Below are 17,844 nucleotides of genomic sequence, written 5' to 3' on the forward strand. Positions count from 1 at the left end.
TCTCTCATGAATAAATAAATAAAGTCTTTATTAAATACCTGTGTTTGTTTTGATTCATTTTGCTTGGTTAATCTTCTCTCTACCACTAAGTTTGAGTAGTGTCTATTCTCTTTTTTCAATACTTCCAATATGGACATCCTATTTGTGACTTCAAAAAAATTTTTTTTGACACCTATCCTGAACACTGCTAGCTAAGGTTTCATCACTTTCTGTTGTTTTGCCTGTTTTCCCTGAGCATGTGTATTTTTTGCTTTGTGCTCTTCATTACAGAAGCAGTAAGGTCGTAAAATGGTAAACATTCTTGGCTATGTTTTTGCTGATAAATTGTATCCACTTTCTGACCACATCCTTGAGGTGAGTATTTAATCCATCACCTGCTTTTCCTGTTCCATTCCTCTTTTTACCCTTTAGTTTCTGTGGATTAGTTTGGCTCAGGACCTCTCTGGTATCCCAGAATTGGAGCAAAGTGTACTCTTTCTGGACCCGCCATGTACAGAATGTCTGTTTGGAAATGGGGCCAGGCCATGTTTCTTTCACAAGTCACCAGGAACTAGCCATGGTGAACAGTAGCACTCTTTCTAAATGTGTTACTCAATTATTGGCCACACACACATTGGATGTAAAAATGTAGACTCTCAGCTCCCACCCAAGACCTAATGATTTCCAATTTGCATATTAAAAGGATCCCTGGGGCACCTGGGTGGGTCAATCTGTTAAACCTCCAACTTTCGGTTTCGGTATTGCTCAGGTTCTGATCTCAGGGTGGTGGGATTGGGGCTCCTGAGTGGGGCTCCATGCTCAGTGTAGAGTTGGCTTCAATTCTCTGCCTCTGTCCCTCACCCTACTTGCTCTCTGTCTCTCTCTAATAAATAAATAAAATCTTTTAAAAATATAAAAAAATAAAAGGATCTCTAACTGACTTGGATGCATTTTATTTTTTTTTTTTTATTATTTTTTTTTTATTGGTGTTCAATTTACTAACATACAGAATAACACCCAGTGCCCGTCACCCATTCACTCCCACCCCCCGCCCTCCTCCCCTTCTACCACCCCTAGTTCCTTTCCCAGAGTTAGCAGTCTTTATGTTCTGTCTCCCTTTCTGATATTTCCCACACATTTCTTCTCCCTTCCCTTATTTTCCCTTTCACTATTATTTATATTCCCCAAATGAATGAGAACATATAATGTTTGTCCTTCTCCGACTGACTTACTTCACTCAGCATAATACCCTCCAGTTCCATCCACGTTGAAGCAAATGGTGGGTATTTGTCATTTCTAATAGCTGAGTAATATTCCATTGTATACATAAACCACATCTTCTTTATCCATTCATCTTTCGTTGGACACCGAGGCTCCTTCCACAGTTTGGCTATCGTGGCCATTGCTGCTAGAAACATCGGGGTGCAGGTGTCCCAGCGTTTCATTGCATTTGTATCTTTGGGGTAAATCCCCAACAGTGCAATTGCTGGGTCGTAGGGCAGGTATATTTTTAACTGTTTGAGGAACCTCCACACAGTTTTCCACAGTGGCTGCACCAGTTCACATTCCCACCAACAGTGTAAGAGGGTTCCCTTTTCTCCACATCCTCTCCAACATTTGTTGTTTCCTGCCTTGTTAATTTTTCCCATTCTCACTGGTGTGAGGTGGTATCTCATTGTGGTTTTGATTTGTATTTCCCTGATGGCAAGTGATGCAGAGCATTTTCTCATGTGCATGTTGGCCATGTCTATGTCTTCTTCTGTGAGATTTCTGTTCATGTCTTTTGCCCATTTCATGATTGGATTGTTTGTTTCTTTGGTGTTGAGTTTAATAAGTTCTTTATAGATCTTGGAAACTAGCCCTTTATCTGATATGTCATTTGCAAATATCTTCTCCCATTCTGTAGGTTGTCTTTGAGTTTTGTTGACTGTACTTGGATGCATTTTAAATTTGGAGAAGCATTGGTGTGCAGCACAGCTTATATCTTTGTAATAAAGATGTGTCCCTTGTTCCTTTACTACTCCTCTGCCATCAGATAATCAGAACTCATATTGCCCCACATTGTCCTCCTGACAGCTTCCTGAAACTGTGGTGTATTTGTGGGATCCTTTAATTATCCATGCCTACCTGCTTTTCCCTTATGTCAGAGCAGTTCCAGGGAAGCCTGTACCACCAGCATATCCACCCAACTCTCTTTGTTGCAAACAGCAGGACAATTGTCATTCCCTCAAGGGTGTGCCACTTGTGTTGATTCTCAGGTGTGGTTATGGTATACATCAGAGTCACAGGGGTGGAGGTAAGGACACCATTCACTATGTGTGGGTTGCTGGCCCCACACAGAGTGTCTGTTTCAGTAGATCTGTGGTGGCACCTGCTAATTTGCATTTAGAATAAGTTCCCTGGTAGTTCTAAAACTGTTGATCCGGGGACTATGGTGTGAGGACCCTAAGTCCCAGAGAAACTTTCTAGCTTTATCTGAACTGTCTCTTTGGAATCCCCTCTGATTCTTCATGCATCGGGTTTTGACCCTTGCTGTTTGTGACAAACCCTTTCACGCGTTGTAATTTTGGATAAGATATGTACTAGTTTCTTTCAAGATGCAATTTAGGTTTCTGTTCTCATTGGTATTGTCATTTGGGGGAAATTTCTAGGATGCTAGTGCCATCTTTACCCCAACCTTTGTGATGTTGCATTTCATTTTGTATTTTTAAATAACACCTTACTTTTAAACTTCTACAAAAGTCATCACTTTCTAAAACTTAAAGACTACATAGATTATAAAATAATGTAAAACTCTCAAAAGCACCTGGACTCTCATTCTTGATATCATTGCCAGAGTCCATCACTCTGCATGGTTTCTGTCCAGGCTCTGATTTTTCCTACAGGTGTCCAAGGACTCGGTATGTGTACATACATTTCTCTTTTTCAGAATGTTGACTTGGGAGGAGCTCTTGGAGAAGTTGTCCCTGGGAAGAAGGGACATAAAGGAGTTAGCATTTTGAACAGTAATAGTTCATGTTCAGAGAAAAGCATGGACAATAGCTATGAGATGGGGACAGAGTTGTTGGATTTGAGGACTAGCAAAGAGGCCAGTGGGGCTGGATGAGAGTGTCCAATGGAATGTGGTAGAGTTGAGCTCAGAGAGTTCTAGGGGAATAGATCTTTAATACATGAGTTTGGCTTCTAACCAGAAGAGGAGAGGGTGCTATTGGAGGGTTTTGAGCAGAAGCAAAGGACGAAGAAAGGAGAAGTTGAGAGGCCATGGCAGTTATCCAACTTGAGAGACAATAGTAGCTTGGACCAGGGCGTTAGCCCAAGGAAATGTAGAATGTTCAGATTTGATACCCAGTATTTTGAAGACAGAGCCACAGGTAGGTTATGGAGTTGATGTGATTTGGAGGAAAAACGACTCCTTGATTTGCAGCCCATGGAACTGGAAGCTCTGAGCTCCTGTTCCCTGAGATGAGGAATGTTGATGGTGGATCGGGTTTAGGAGAAGACTGGGAGTACAGTTTAGGACATATTAACACATGAAAATGCGATAACTTCATTTGAAAGTGTTATCTCAGTAATCTGAATTTCATTTCCAGCTTCTGGCCAGCTAAAGAGATATTTTTCTTTTATGCTTTGTGCTGTTGCTCTGCTATTTTATTGCACAGTATGCTATGTCTATCACCCCCAAATATTCGGAGTTATTGACATATCCTTCCTACACGTATATAATGACCCTTTGTAAATATTCCAAAAATATTTTGGAAGGAAAACATAAAGTTAGCACCTTCAAAAAGTAGTGTACTCTTTACAATTACTGTTATTATCATATGTTAAATCAACATTCTTTTCTTATAACCTTTCATTTTTATATCTTTCTGGTCTATCTTATTGGTGAATCATGGGGGTAGGTGTGTTAGTATTTCTACATTTTGATTCTTCTTTGATCTATTTAGTACTATTGGCTATGAAATCATAATTTTATATTAATATAACTTCCTTTTCATCCCCTTTTGCATGTACCTGAATTGTTTCTGCACACTCTTCATTCATGTCTAATACACCTAGTGGAAAGTGTACAAGTGCTGACTAAATCTTGATGACTCCTCGGAAACTACACATCACCTGCGTTACCACCACTGACATAAAAAACGGAACATGTATGACAGAAGCCCACATGGGAACTCTGGTGTATGAATCATAGAGAATACATATCAGGCAGCATTTGCCAGCCTGGTGATGGGACTGGCTCATGCCTGGGGAGTAATTCCACCATAGTGAATGACCTAGGGGGGATCCCTGGATTGGAATGTGAAGTGAAAATTCCTTTACCTCAGGATAATGGCTACATTTCCCACTGGATACAGAGTAGATAGAATGAATCTCTGGGTGTTGTTGACTGCTGCCAGGGGAGGTGAGCTTCCTTCAGAATGGAACCTGCTCTAGGAATGTGCAGTGAGAAGTAGACCAAGGTAACCTGCATTCAGTCACACCGTCCAGTTTGGGACAGAGCCAAGTCTGCAGAGTGTTTCATCTCTTCACTCTGTGGGGAGTGAGCCAAATGGTCTCCTTGATTGTTCACTCCAGTGTAAGTGGATCCCTGAATCTCTTGGTTTTCACTTATATACAATGAGATTTACTGTATTTTGTTTATTTTGTAGAGAAAGTTATAGAATCAGTGAAAGGTAGTTGAGATTACTTAGAGCTTAAAAGCTCTTTCAATAAAATCCATTGTAATGATTTTTTTCCAAAAATTTTCAGTGACTATATTTCTTCTACAAATGATCAAAAGTTCTTTGATGATAGAAAAAGCATTCAGTTTTCTACAACTAGGCTTCACTCTGCTTGCCTTAACTAGTTTCCCACCATCGCCCAAACTGTGCATTCCACCCAGTTGTCCTCTACCTCTAGCTCACCAGCCTTTGCTCAAGCTCTCACACCATCAATCTCTTCTTTCCCAGTTTACAAGTGTTAGTCAGCCTCTGTTTTCACCTCCTTTGGAGACTTCATGCTGAACTGAGTCTCTTGTGTGAAGAGGTATTTATTCCCCATAGGAATAGGAAGGAGCGATGCTCCAGGTGTGTGCTCTTGAGGGTTTTCACCTGAGGCGCCAAGGTCAAGCCCCTTTAGTCATCATGCAAAAATATGAGAGAGTGTTTATGAAGTGATTCCAAGTTCTCCAGGGAGGGATTCTACAGGGCGTATGATTCAGTGTCATATAATGTTCTAGAATCAAAGCCCTGAAAGAAGGAATTGCATTTGTGAGAAGATGGCTTTTGAGTAGAGGTAAAACTTTGACAATATAGCAAGACATTTAAAGAGACGGAGTCAATAGGTAAGAAAGGGAGGATTCTGCTGTGTGTGTGTTGGTGGGCTTTCCACTTATAGTTCCTCTCCAGCTGATCATTGGAGATGCTGTTGAAGTGATGTCTCTGTGCTCAGGATCCCTAGACACAGCTGACACACCAGAATCAGTAGACTCCTTGGTTTTGATGCTGGTTAATTCCTTTTTCTCTTCTTTTTGGAGAAAAGTTTGGGCAATAATTAGGGGTATAAGTACTTGGCAGACATTAATCATCAAATCTTAGAATTTTGCAGCTGGAAGGGAACTGAAAAATAAGTGCAACTCCTACCTCTTCAACTGGAAGGATGAAAACTACCAGGGAGCGCTCTGCCTCAATATTTCTTTCCCAGAGTTCTCCAAGTCGGCACTGGGGTCTCTAAGTTCCAGAGAAAAGGTGCAGCAACTGCAGTCAGTAACCCATTACCAGTCATGAATGTTTTTTTTCCCCAGAAGATGCTTATTATGCATTCTACAAAGCTTTTCTATTTTACTTACATTATATTCTAAATTTTCCAATTTTCCAAATCTATCCACTTTTAAACATTTGTAACTAAATACACTTTATTCTTTTCTCTCATTAGAAATGAGTTTTAGGTGTTTGATCCTGTGACTGTTTTTTACTAATTTCAATTTTTTTTATGATGCAAAGTATAATTAGTATGATTAGTATGGACATTTAATTTTTATGTATGATATGGTCAAACTCAAATCAACTTGCTTTCCCCTGTGCTAATGTCCTACCGATCTTTACTCAAGAAAACATGAAATGTTTTCATCTCCTGTGTCTTTCTGTTCTCCTGTGTTCCTTATTTCCCACGTTTTTTTCGGCTCATTTTCAAAACATCACAGTAAAGCCAGTAGGTCTCCACTGAAATGCTAGGAAGTCATCAAATACCTTTGATCTGAGCAATTGTTCTCTCCTTGTTATGCCTTCCTCCTCCACCTATTGTGGTATTCTATGATTTGTTTTTCGTGTTCCCACCCCATTCCAAATTATTGAATTCCTTATAGAAATGTCTTGTAGCCCCTTATTATTACCTCTGCTTGCCAATAATTTTCCTTGTTGGTTTCACTCTTCTTTTCGACACTCTCTTCCTTAAAGATATCATGGATTTCCTCATTTTTTTATTCCATTATTCATCAAATATTGGTGTAGTATCAATTACAGGCCAGGGACTATTGTAGACATTGTGAATGTAGCAAAGAAAAAAATCAAATTCTTAGATACCTGGAGTTTATATATATATATATATTTTTTTAATTTATTTTTTATTGGTGTTCAATTTACTAACATACAGAATAACACCCAGTGCCCGTCACCCATTCACTCCCACCCCCCGCCCTCCTCCCCTTCTACCACCCCTAGTTCGTTTCCCAGAGTTAGGAGTCTTTATGTTCTGTCTCCCTTTCTGATATTTCCCACACATATCTTCTCCCTTCCCTTATATTCCCTTTTACTATTATTTATATTCCCCAAATGAATGAGACCATATAATGTTTGTCCTTCTCCGATTGACTTACTTCACTCAGCATAATACCCTCCAGTTCCATCCACGTTGAAGCAAATGGTGGGTATTTGTCATTTCTAATAGCTGAGTAATATTCCATTGTATACATAAACCACATCTTCTTTATGCATTCATCTTTCGTTGGACACCGAGGCTCCTTCCAGAGTTTGGCTATCGTGGCCATTGCTGCTATAAACATCGGGGTGCAGGTGTCCCGGCGTTTCATTGCATTTGTATCTTTGGGGTAAATCCCCAACAGTGCAATTGCTGGGTCGTAGGGCAGGTATATTTTTAACTGTTTGAGGAACCTCCACACAGTTTTCCAGAGTGGCTGCACCAGTTCACATTCCCACCAACAGTGTAAGAGGGATCCCTTTTCTCCGCATCCTCTCCAACATTTGTTGTTTCCTGCCTTGTTAATTTTCCCCATTCTCACTGGTGTGAGGTGGTATCTCATTGTAGTTTTGATTTGTATTTCCCTGATGGCAAGTGATGCAGAGCATTTTCTCATATGCATGTTGGCCATGTCTATGTCTTCCTCTGTGAGATTTCTGTTCATGTCTTTTGCCCATTTCATGATTGGATTGTTTGTTTCTTTGGTGTTGAGTTTAATAAGTTCTTTATAGATCTTGGAAACTAGCCCTTTATCTGATATGTCATTTGCAAATATCTTCTCCCATTCTGTAGGTTGTCTTTGAGTTTTGTTGACTGTATCCTTTGCTGTGCAAAAGCTTCTTATCTTGATGAAGTCCCAATAGTTCATTTTTGCTTTTGTTTCTTTTGCCTTCGTGGATGTATCTTGCAAAAAGTTACTATGGCCGAGTTCAAAAAGGGTGTTGCCTGTGTTCTTCTCTAGGATTTTGATGGAATCTTGTCTCACATTTAGATCTTTCATCCATTTTGAGTTTATCTTTGTGTATGGTGAAAGAGAGTGGTCTAGTTTCATTCTTCTGCATGTGGATGTCCAATTTTCCCAGCACCATTTGTTGAAGAGACTGTCTTTCTTCCAATGGATAGTCTTTCCTCCTTTATCGAATATTAGTTGCCCATAAAGTTCAGGGTCCACTTCTGGATTCTCTATTCTGTTCCACTGATCTATGTGTCTGTTTTTGTGCCAGTACCACACTGTCTTGAACCACAGCTTTGTAGTACGACCTGAAATCTGGCATTGTGATGCCCCCAGATATGGTTTTCTTTTTTAAAATTCCCCTGGCTATTCAGGGTCTTTTCTGATTCCACACAAGTCTTAAAATAATTTGTTCTATATATATATATTTTTAAAGATTTTTATTTATTTATTTATTCATGAGAGAGAGAGAGAGAGGGAGAGAGAGAGGCAGAGGGAGAAGCAGGCTCCATGCAGGGAGCCTGACGTGGGACTCGATCCCGGGACTCCAGGACCGCGCCCTGGGCCAAAGGCAGGTGCTAAACCGCTGAGCCACCCGGGATACCCTGGAGTTTATATTTTATTGATGGAGTTATATATTACTTATATATAATCTGTAAATATTATAAATATGTAATATATACATGTGTGTACATGTAAATTCTAACTCCATCATTTGTATATATACCAAGTGCTGATAATGAAGAAACACAGAGGAAGGTATAATAGATAGGACCTGAAGTACTGGGCTATCAGTGGAATGCTGTTTTGTATTTGTTTCCCGCTTTCTGTTGAGCTGAGGATCCAATGTGTTCTTGTGATTACTGAACCTAGAAAATGATACTTGCTCAATCAGTGTTTGTTGAATAATAATAATTAATGATTAAATGAACTCCTGATGAGAAGGATAATTGGAGATAGAGAAAAGATAGAAAGAGAGAGACAGACAGGAAATGTTTAAATAATAGTTTTAGAGTGATGAAAACTGGATGATTCTTAAATATAATGGTCACAAGGATTAACCGTAGAAAACTGGCTCTTAAAATTTCCCATGCAGACGAATCTCAGTATAATTGGCCATGACCAGTGTTTGCAGTAATCAATAACCCTGAAGCAACTCACACTATTTATAGATCACTTAAGATAGTGAAATATGAAATATGAAAACTCTGCTGTAACCCACAAATGGGGTTGAACTTAGATGTTTTTTTCATAATTTTTTTCAAAAAAACTTTTTTTTAAAGACTTATTTATTTATTCATGAGAGACAAAGAGAGAGAGAGGCAGAGACACAGGCAGAGGGAGAAGCTGGCTCCATTCAGGGAGCCCGATGTGGGACTTGATCCCAGGTCTCCAGGATCATGCCCTGGGTCGAAGGCAGGAGCTAAACCACTGAGCCACCCAAGGATCCCTGTTTTTTTCATATTTAATAAGCCTCATACCAGTATTTTGAACTGATAAATATTTACAAGAAACATAAATCAACTGTGCTGTAACTTTGAATCATTCAGTTGTTTAAAAAAATTTGTGGGTATCTCTTTCTCTTTCTCTACTTTTTAATACTTTATTTTTGGTGGTTTTAAAAATATCTATTTATATAAATTGAAAAAAAAAGATGATTCTGATATTTATGACATGGGAATGGAACCACTTATAAAATATCAATGTTTGTTTTAAGGCTATGTTCAAAATCAAACTATATGACGTACAAATTACAAAAGCATTCCGATGTAATTTTTTTACTTTTCAGACAAGACTTCTGAGCCAGCATTCTTCACTTCCTCCTTTTTATTTGACATTTATTAATCCAAATAATGACCATTTCTAACATTGCCTACTGAATTTATGCAGGATGCCTTCCTTTTTACATCTTCTGCCAAGAATACCTGGGGTGAATTGCAGACACAGACGCCCAGCTATTGGACTGTGACTTCATCATTTGTATACAATGTCCATAAAAACGATATACTGTCCACCACTGGAATGAAAAGGCAAAATCAAAGCTCTGTGGTTGAATTCATCCTCTTGGGCTTTTCCAACTTTCCTGAACTCCAAGAGCAGCTCTTTGGGGTTTTCCTGGCTCTTTACCTGGTGACTCTGATGGGAAATGCCATCATTATAGTCATCATCGCCTTGGAACAGACCCTCCACGTGCCCATGTATCTGTTCCTCCAGAACCTGTCTGTGGTGGACATGAGTTTCAGCGCAGTCATTATGCCTGAAATGCTGGTGGTCCTCACCAGGGAGAAAACGTCCATTTCATTTGTGAGCTGTTTTGCACAGATGTATTTCATCCTTTTCTTTGGTGGCACTGAATGTTTTCTCCTGGGGGCGATGGCTTATGACCGATTTGCTGCAATCTGTCACCCTCTGAGCTACCCAATGATAATGAACAAAAGGGTTTTCATGAAATTACTTATAACATCATGGGCCTTAGGCTTCATGTTAGGTACTGTGCAAACATCATGGGTTTCCAGTTTTCCCTTTTGTGGCCCCAATGAAATCAATCATATCTCTTGTGAAACCCCAGCAGTGCTAGAACTTGCATGTGCAGACACGTTTCTGTTTGAAATCTATGCATTCACTGGCACCATTTTGATTATCATGGTTCCTTTCGTGTTGATACTCTTGTCATACATTTGGATTCTCTTTGCCATCCTGAGGATGCCATCAGCCACGGGGAGGCAAAAGGCCTTTTCCACTTGTGCCTCCCATCTCACTTCTGTGACCCTCTTCTATGGCACAGCCAGTATGACTTATTTACAACCCAAATCTGGCTACTCCCCTGAAACCAAGAAGCTGATGTCATTGTCTTACTCACTTCTTACACCTCTGCTGAATCCACTGATCTATAGCTTCAGAAATAGTGAGATGAAAAGAGCTTTGATGAAACTATGGCGAAGAAGAGTGGATTTACACACATTCTGACTGTGCTGAGAAGCCATGTGATATATGGTCACTGCCTGACTGAACTTTACTTAAACCTAATAAATGGTGGCAACATTTTGCATTTCTTTGTATGAGTATGCTTAACCTCTTGTTTTCTACATATTTGTTAATATATTAAAGATATGTTCATATATTCATGTTTATTCTTTTTTCATAGATATATAATGTTCATAATACTGAATATAAAAGTTTCTTTAAAATTTGCTTGTTAGTTTTGACCCTTGCAGTATGCTAAATGAAGAAACTAGTTTTATACACATATATATTCGAGCTTTAATTTCTGTAGAATAGGTTTCACAGTGTGGGCTGAATGGGTCAAAGCAACTGTGAATTTGCAAATAAAATATAATATTTTATAAATATTACCAACTTACTTTTTTAAAGAAAAATATTTATTTATTTGTTTTGGAGACAGAGAGTGAGAAAGCAGCGTAGGGGAAGCAGAGGGACAGAGAGGATCCTGAAGCTGACTTCCTGATGAGCATATAGCCCAAGGAGGACACAGGGCTCTATCCCACAACCCTGAGATCATGAGCTGAGCTGAAAGCAAGAGTCAGCTGCTTAACCTACTGAACCATCCAGGTGGCCCCCACAAATTACTTTTTAAAAACGTAATTCAGGTTGCCTTTGAAGACCCAGCAAAACAACAAATAAGGAGCTTGGCTTTTTTCGGGGGGGGAGGGGACTTTTTTTTTCTTTTCGAGTGAAAATCTGTTCCATGCATGAGTTGAAAAAAGCAGTTCTTTACTAGGAGGATCACACTGGTCTATTATAGGTCATATCTAGTTTTAATCAGGGTTATCTAGAATATATTCACCTAGTGTGTGACTAGACAGCAGCAGCAAGGGATTGTTTTTGAAGATCGTTTGTTTATTTAACAATATTTGTTGAATGATTTCTATGTACCAGAGACTGTGCCAGGTCCTGAGAGCATCAAGATTGGCAATATAGTCTAATGAGAGAGATAACTATTAAACAAATAACCACGCACTAAAAACACAATTACAGTTGTGATAATTGTTAATCAGGAAAAACACAAGATACCCTGGAATCATCATAAGAAGACCTTATCTGATATGGGGGTGGTGCATAGGATAGCATTGGCACTGGAAGGACCATGAAGGCCTCCCTGAGAAAGTGAATATTGAAACTGAGTCCAAAGACAGGTAGGAGTTATCCAGGCTCAACTCCAGCATGAGGGGGTGGGGAGGAGAGTCATGTATGTGGAAAGAAGGACATGTGTGAAAGTCTGGATAGGAAGGAACTTGATATTATTCCAGTGAAGGCAGGAGGCTAAACAGCAAAGGAGGAATGAGATGAAGAGGTAGGCAGAAGCCAGACTAAGTAAAATCTTGTCAGTACAAGAACTCTGAATTCACCTGCTAGTGATACGGTACCAGTGAGTTAAGCAAAGCAGTGACATGGACATGTTTGTACTTTTAAAATGTCTTCCTGGCTCATTATTGATGGAAGGAGTTCAAGAGTGGAAATAGGCAAGGATCCCTGGGTGTCTGAGCAGTTTAGCACCCGCCTTCAGCCCAGGATGTGATCCTGGAGTTCCGGGATTGAGTACTGGGATTGAGTCTCTCATGGATAAATAAATAAAATCTTTCTTTTTTTTTTTTTTTTAAAGAGTGGAAGCAGTGTGGATGGAGCAGTGTGGATGATTCTACTCATACTTAAGAAGTCAAATTGACAGGACTTGTTATGGATTGTTGGGAGTGGGGGTAGGAGAGAGAAGTGAAGAATGCACCCATATTTCTTGTTGGAATAGGGAGTGGATGGGGTTTCCATTTGTTGAGATGTGGAACATTGGAAAGGAAGAATTTTGGGGGAGAAATCCAATTTTGGATGAGTAAAGTTTGAGACTTTTGTGGAAAATCAGTCAAGTAGATAGTTGGGATATATAGATCAGGCTCAGAATGGAGATTCTAAATTAGGGGAACAGGCTATAGGGGAATACCTAAAGAGGGATGCGTGATCCAGGGAGGATCTTCTTAAGATGGAATGACTCCAGAATGTTTGAAGTTCCATGGAAAGAATCCAAAAGAAAAGGAGAGGTAATGAATCAGTGCGGCTCAAGCTTGGAGCTGAGATGTTTTTTTTTACCTGAGGAAGAGAGAGCTACAAATGGACCAAAGTGTTGTATGGATCATAGAGAGAGGAAGACAGAGCTGTGAAGTTGTAGGCATTCCAGGGACCAAAGAGCTAACATTAGGAGGCTAGGGGAAAGGTATCAAGGATAAAGGAAGTGGATCTGGAAAGAAGCTTCAGGATGGTGCCTCTAAGCCCTAAAGGAATGAGAGAGCTACAGGAGGGATTTAGTGAAGTATGCGGAAAGATAGACTAAATCCTCACTGCCATCTAGTGGCTCAAGTATATAATTGCTTTAATCTCACTGCTGAAAGCTCAGGGAGCTAAATTTTTTTTTTTTTAATTTTTTTTATTTATTTATGATAGTTACAGAGAGAGAGAGAGAGGCAGAGACACAGGCAGAGGGAGAAGCAGGCTCCATGCACCGGGAGCCCGATGTGGGATTCGATCCCGGGTCTCCAGGGTCGCGCCCTGGGCCAAAGGCAGGCGCCAAACCGCTGCGCCACCCAGGGATCCCTCAGGGAGCTAAATTTGTCCGTGGTTCACCAATACCATCTCTGGTGAACTCACAGAAAGTAATAGAAGCAATCACATCAGCCCTGGGATCCAAGAATTTGGACAAATGACAAATGCAGTGGCAATTTTCATATCCTTAATAGGTGTAGATGTATCTTTTTGTTAGGCTTAGAAGCAGAAAGACTGAGGGACATCTTCAATCTTCCCCTTTTCCCATCTCCATTCCTTTGCCACCATGGTGGCATGGTGTTCCCCCATGACCACCACCACTATCACTACCATCAAAATCACCACCATCACTTTCACCATCACCACCCCCTTAGCCATCACCACCACTAACTACTACCACCATCACCTTCACCATCACTACCACCTTCATCACCACTGTCATTACCACCACCATCACCATATCATCACCATCACCATAATCATTAACCTCACATCCCACACATTATGCATTCACAAGAGTGGGTTATGTCTGTAATTTCATTTGAATATCCATTCATAAATTCAAAGCCACTTATTGGGTACCTGACATGTACCAGTTGCTGTGCTGGATGCTAGGCAAAACTTTCGGGAGATCACTTTGAATGACTGAAGCAAATAAATGAACTCTTAACAACACTGTGTGGTGAGTGTTATAACTGCGGTTAACACTTGTGCTGTGAGACTTCACTGGATAAGACTTCCAGGAGGAGCTCAGTGTGGTTCGTTTGTAAAGACTGATAAGCATTAGCTACAGGGCAAAAACATGAAAGAAGACTCCACATCTAGAGAAAAGCTGGTCTGAAAAACATGTTAGATTTTAAGATCTCGAGTGGAATTGTGTGACAGCTGCGTGGAATACTTGAGGAAGGACAGAAAATAAATTCAGACTGTGAATGACTTTATGAGCTAAACAAAGGAGTTTGCACTCAATGTGGAAAGGCATGGGAGAGTCACTGGAGGATGTTATATAAGGGAGAAACAAAATCAAACTTGCATTTTAAAAATAGCTAATATTTACTGGACATTCACTATATACCTGGCTAAGCCTCTTACATGGTTGAGCTCGTTCTATTCTTCTCAACAATACCATTCAACAGAGGAGCTGAGAGACACTAAATAATTTGAGTATTCAAGATTATTTTTTGGCTGTATGGGATTAGAACACACCTTTCTTGGACGTCAGAGTTCATGCTGTTGGTCTATAATCTTGCTTTACTGCATCTCACATGATGGAAGCAAAGGAACTAAAAACCCTCTTAAGTTGGGCTTATGTAACCCAGGCATTTCTCCAATGGCCATGCACTGAGCTGTTGTCCCAGTGGACATCGCATGCTGGAGCACACTCCTGGAGGTACCACATTGGCTACAGGTGTAGTCCTAGAACAGGCCATCAGCAGAGATTGTGGGAAGAATTGTTCAGATCAAATCCTAACCATTCTTGCAGGAGAGACAAGACCTGAGATCATCACACGTCCTTGTGCAACCCTCCTATTTTTTGAGTGAGGCCTGTATTGCGATGTATTTCTCTCTTAGGACCGCTTTAGCTGTATCCCAAAGATTCTGAATGATTGTACTTCATTTTCACTAGTTTCCATGGATCTTTTTAATTCTTGTCTAATTTCCTGGTTGACCCATTCATCTTTTAATAAGATGCTTTTTAACCCCTATATGTTTGAGTCTCTTCCAAATTTCTTCTTGTGATTGATTGAGTTCTAGTTTTGAAGCGTTGTGGTCTGAAAATATGCAGGGGACAATTCCAATCTTTTGGTATGGGTTGAGACCTGATTTGTGACCCAGTATGTGGTCTATTCTGGAGAAAGTTCCATGTGCTCTTGAGAGGAATACGTATTCCCTTGCATTCGGATGGAAAGTTCTGTATTTATCTGTGAAATATATTTGGTCCAGTGTATCATTTAAGGCCCTTCTTTCTTTGGTGATGTTCTGCTTAGAAAATGTGTCGTTTGCTGAAAGTGCCATGTTAAAGTCTCTTGCTATTAGTGTATTATTATCTAAGTATCTCTTTACTTTGGTTATTAACTGTTTGATATACTTGGCGGCTCCCACATTAGGAGCATAAATATTCATGATTATTAGGTCTTCTTGTTGTATTGACCCTTTAAGTATGATAGAGTGTCCCTCTTCATCTCTTTCTACAGTCTCTGGTATAAACTCTAAATTATTTGGTATGAGGATTGCTTGTGCAACTCTCCTGACACCTCATGTGAATAATATGGGCATAGGAAAGAGTTGCTTTGGGGAAGTAGACAAAGGCAATTCTTTTTAGAAAGTTCACATTTCTTCTAATTTTCTACTTTTCCACCAGACCTTAAGAGGGGAAAGCAGACATTCATTGCACATGAAAATTCTTTCAATCTCTGTTATTACTGTTTCCAAGTATGACCTGTTTTTTTTTTATTTTTCGAACATCTTAGCCTTTGCTAATAAATTTTGTGGACTTGTGATATTTGGCAATTTACAGATTATCACGTCAATGTTTCAAAGAAAAATATAGAAAACCTGGTCTTGGTGTTAGGCCTTCTAGGTGGGCTGTTTCTCTGTTTTCCTGATTATCATCCAGAAACAGGAGCTGACCATCCCTGATGTCATTAGAACAATATCCCAGAAGCAGGCCAGAACTCCCTATAGGTTTTAATGGTCAATAGCAGTGGAAATATCAAGGGTGGGGCATAGACATTTCCATCTTAATAACTGCAACCTTTTTTCTTGGTCTATTTCTTTATGTTTCATTTAGAAATGAAGCTATTCAGTGACCATCTTTTATTGCACTTTTCTTTAGAGTAGTGATTCTCAAATTTGGTTTGGGGACCCCTGACAAAAAAATGAGACCCTTTTAGGGGTTCTGCGAGGTCAAAATTACTTTTAAAATATTATTTGCCTTTTATCTCTCATCCTCTCAGAAATGTACAATGGAATTTTCCAGAAGCTACCTAATGCATTTTATCATGACAGATTGCATGTAGAATGAATGAGGATCCAGCTATGTTCTATTATGCCAGACAAAAGAGATTTGCAAAAATGCAACACAATACCATTCTTCTAAATATTTTTGAAGATATAATTATTTTCCATCAAAATGTTATTTCTGTTAATGTGTGATTTAACAATAACTACTGTTATCTTTAAAGGAGCTAATATGTACATATTTTTAAGTGTCTTAGTTTGAATTTCTAATATAGTAAATATCAATTACTGTAATCTGGATAAACAAAAGATCTTTGAGGTTATCTATAAATTGTCAGAGTATAAAGCGGTCCTGAGACTAAAAATTTTGAGAATGGTGGTCCAGAGAATTCACAGTAGACAATTTCTCAATGATTTAAGAGGAGGATGTATGCCCTGATTTACTTGGCATCCCCCTTGTGCTAAAAGAAAAGAAACAGCAGCAGAAATACACATGTTTACAGCTCCCTGGTCTCCAGGTGTCAAACATGCCTCTCTGTACAGTTGATCTGTTTCCTTGGTAACTAAACTGTCGCTGCCTTGTGTGGCCTATTAACCACCTCCCCTGGATGGCTGGATTCCACAGGGTGATGGCTGTCTGGGAATAATTAGTGAACTTCATAAGGAAGTTTCCTCAAGCAGGAAATTGGTTCCTGTGGAACTTGTTAAACATTGACTCCACAGTGAAATCATGAAAACATTTACTGACATCAGTAAGGGTGTCCAGGTCCCCGGGGAGCACTTACCAAGGGCGAACAGTGTCAGGAACCAGGGACTATGAGTTTATTCTTAAAGGTTTAGGTGTCAGTTTTAAGCTGTGATGAGGGAGCAATTATGTTAAAATGACTCTTGCGTTTCAAATGAAGCCACTCTTTGAAGCCTCTTCCCTGAGTTAAAACACTGGTCCAGAGTAGGGATGTTCGATATAATTAAAGTCTACTTAAATCCAGATATTCCCTTTCATTGAACCATTTTTGCCACCACTGACAAATAAAAATAACAAATCCTCCTGATCCTGAAGAGGTTGGCCAAATTTCAGATCGTCTCATATGGTTGAGAATTTCCGACAACTTGACCAATCTCTACTCTGTGTAGAAAGCAGTCAAGCTTTCCCTTGCTAACTCTTTAAGACTTGTCTCACATAAGCACATGAGTGTAAGGAACAAAAATCTATAAGCAAAACACAGCTATATTTTCTCAGAAAAACAGAACAAAAGAACACCAAGAATGCAACACAAGTGAAAAAAAAAAAAGACAAAGAACAGAGCATAGAGGCCTCCACCTCAGTAACACATTTTGTGAGCCTCCCAAAGGAGTCTGTGCTGGGGGGCCGCAGCCTGTGAACCCCAGTTCTGCACCCCATCTCTGGCAGTGCTATCATTTCCCCTTTCTGTCATTCAAATACTTTATAGATGGCCTGAGATGGAAGTTTCAGGAGCTCCCAAAAGATCTTCAAATCACATTGAAAAGAGTATGAGCAGACAGGGAGAACATTTCAACATGAAGATTTTGCAAGAATAGAAGAAGAAAAATAAGGAAATATGAAAATATAATAAATAGCACTTTGGAGTGTCCGCTAGGAGCTGGGTTTGTGCTGAGTGCTTTTGTGCTCTCTTTGTTGATGCTCT

General features: G+C 39.6%; 1 protein-coding gene across 3 annotated transcripts in view; it reads left to right on the plus strand.

The window, feature by feature from the left end:
* Positions 1 to 10,701, plus strand: part of LOC144294729 (olfactory receptor 10A6) — a 69,448-nt gene extending 58,747 nt beyond the window's left edge. For 2 of the 3 annotated variants that reach the window (XM_077866615.1, XM_077866614.1), the window contains exons 2-3: positions 271 to 354; positions 9,560 to 10,701. In XM_077866615.1, the coding sequence (XP_077722741.1) occupies positions 289 to 354; positions 9,560 to 10,636 (1,143 nt within the window). In that variant the 5' untranslated portion in view covers positions 271 to 288 and the 3' untranslated portion in view covers positions 10,637 to 10,701. The remainder of the gene's footprint in view (positions 1 to 270; positions 355 to 9,559) is intronic. The other variant, XM_077866616.1, reaches the window with a different exon arrangement.
* Positions 10,702 to 17,844: the final 7,143 nt, after the last annotated feature.

This window comes from Canis aureus, chromosome 23, assembly GCF_053574225.1.
Source record: "Canis aureus isolate CA01 chromosome 23, VMU_Caureus_v.1.0, whole genome shotgun sequence".
NCBI lineage: Eukaryota > Metazoa > Chordata > Mammalia > Carnivora > Canidae > Canis > Canis aureus.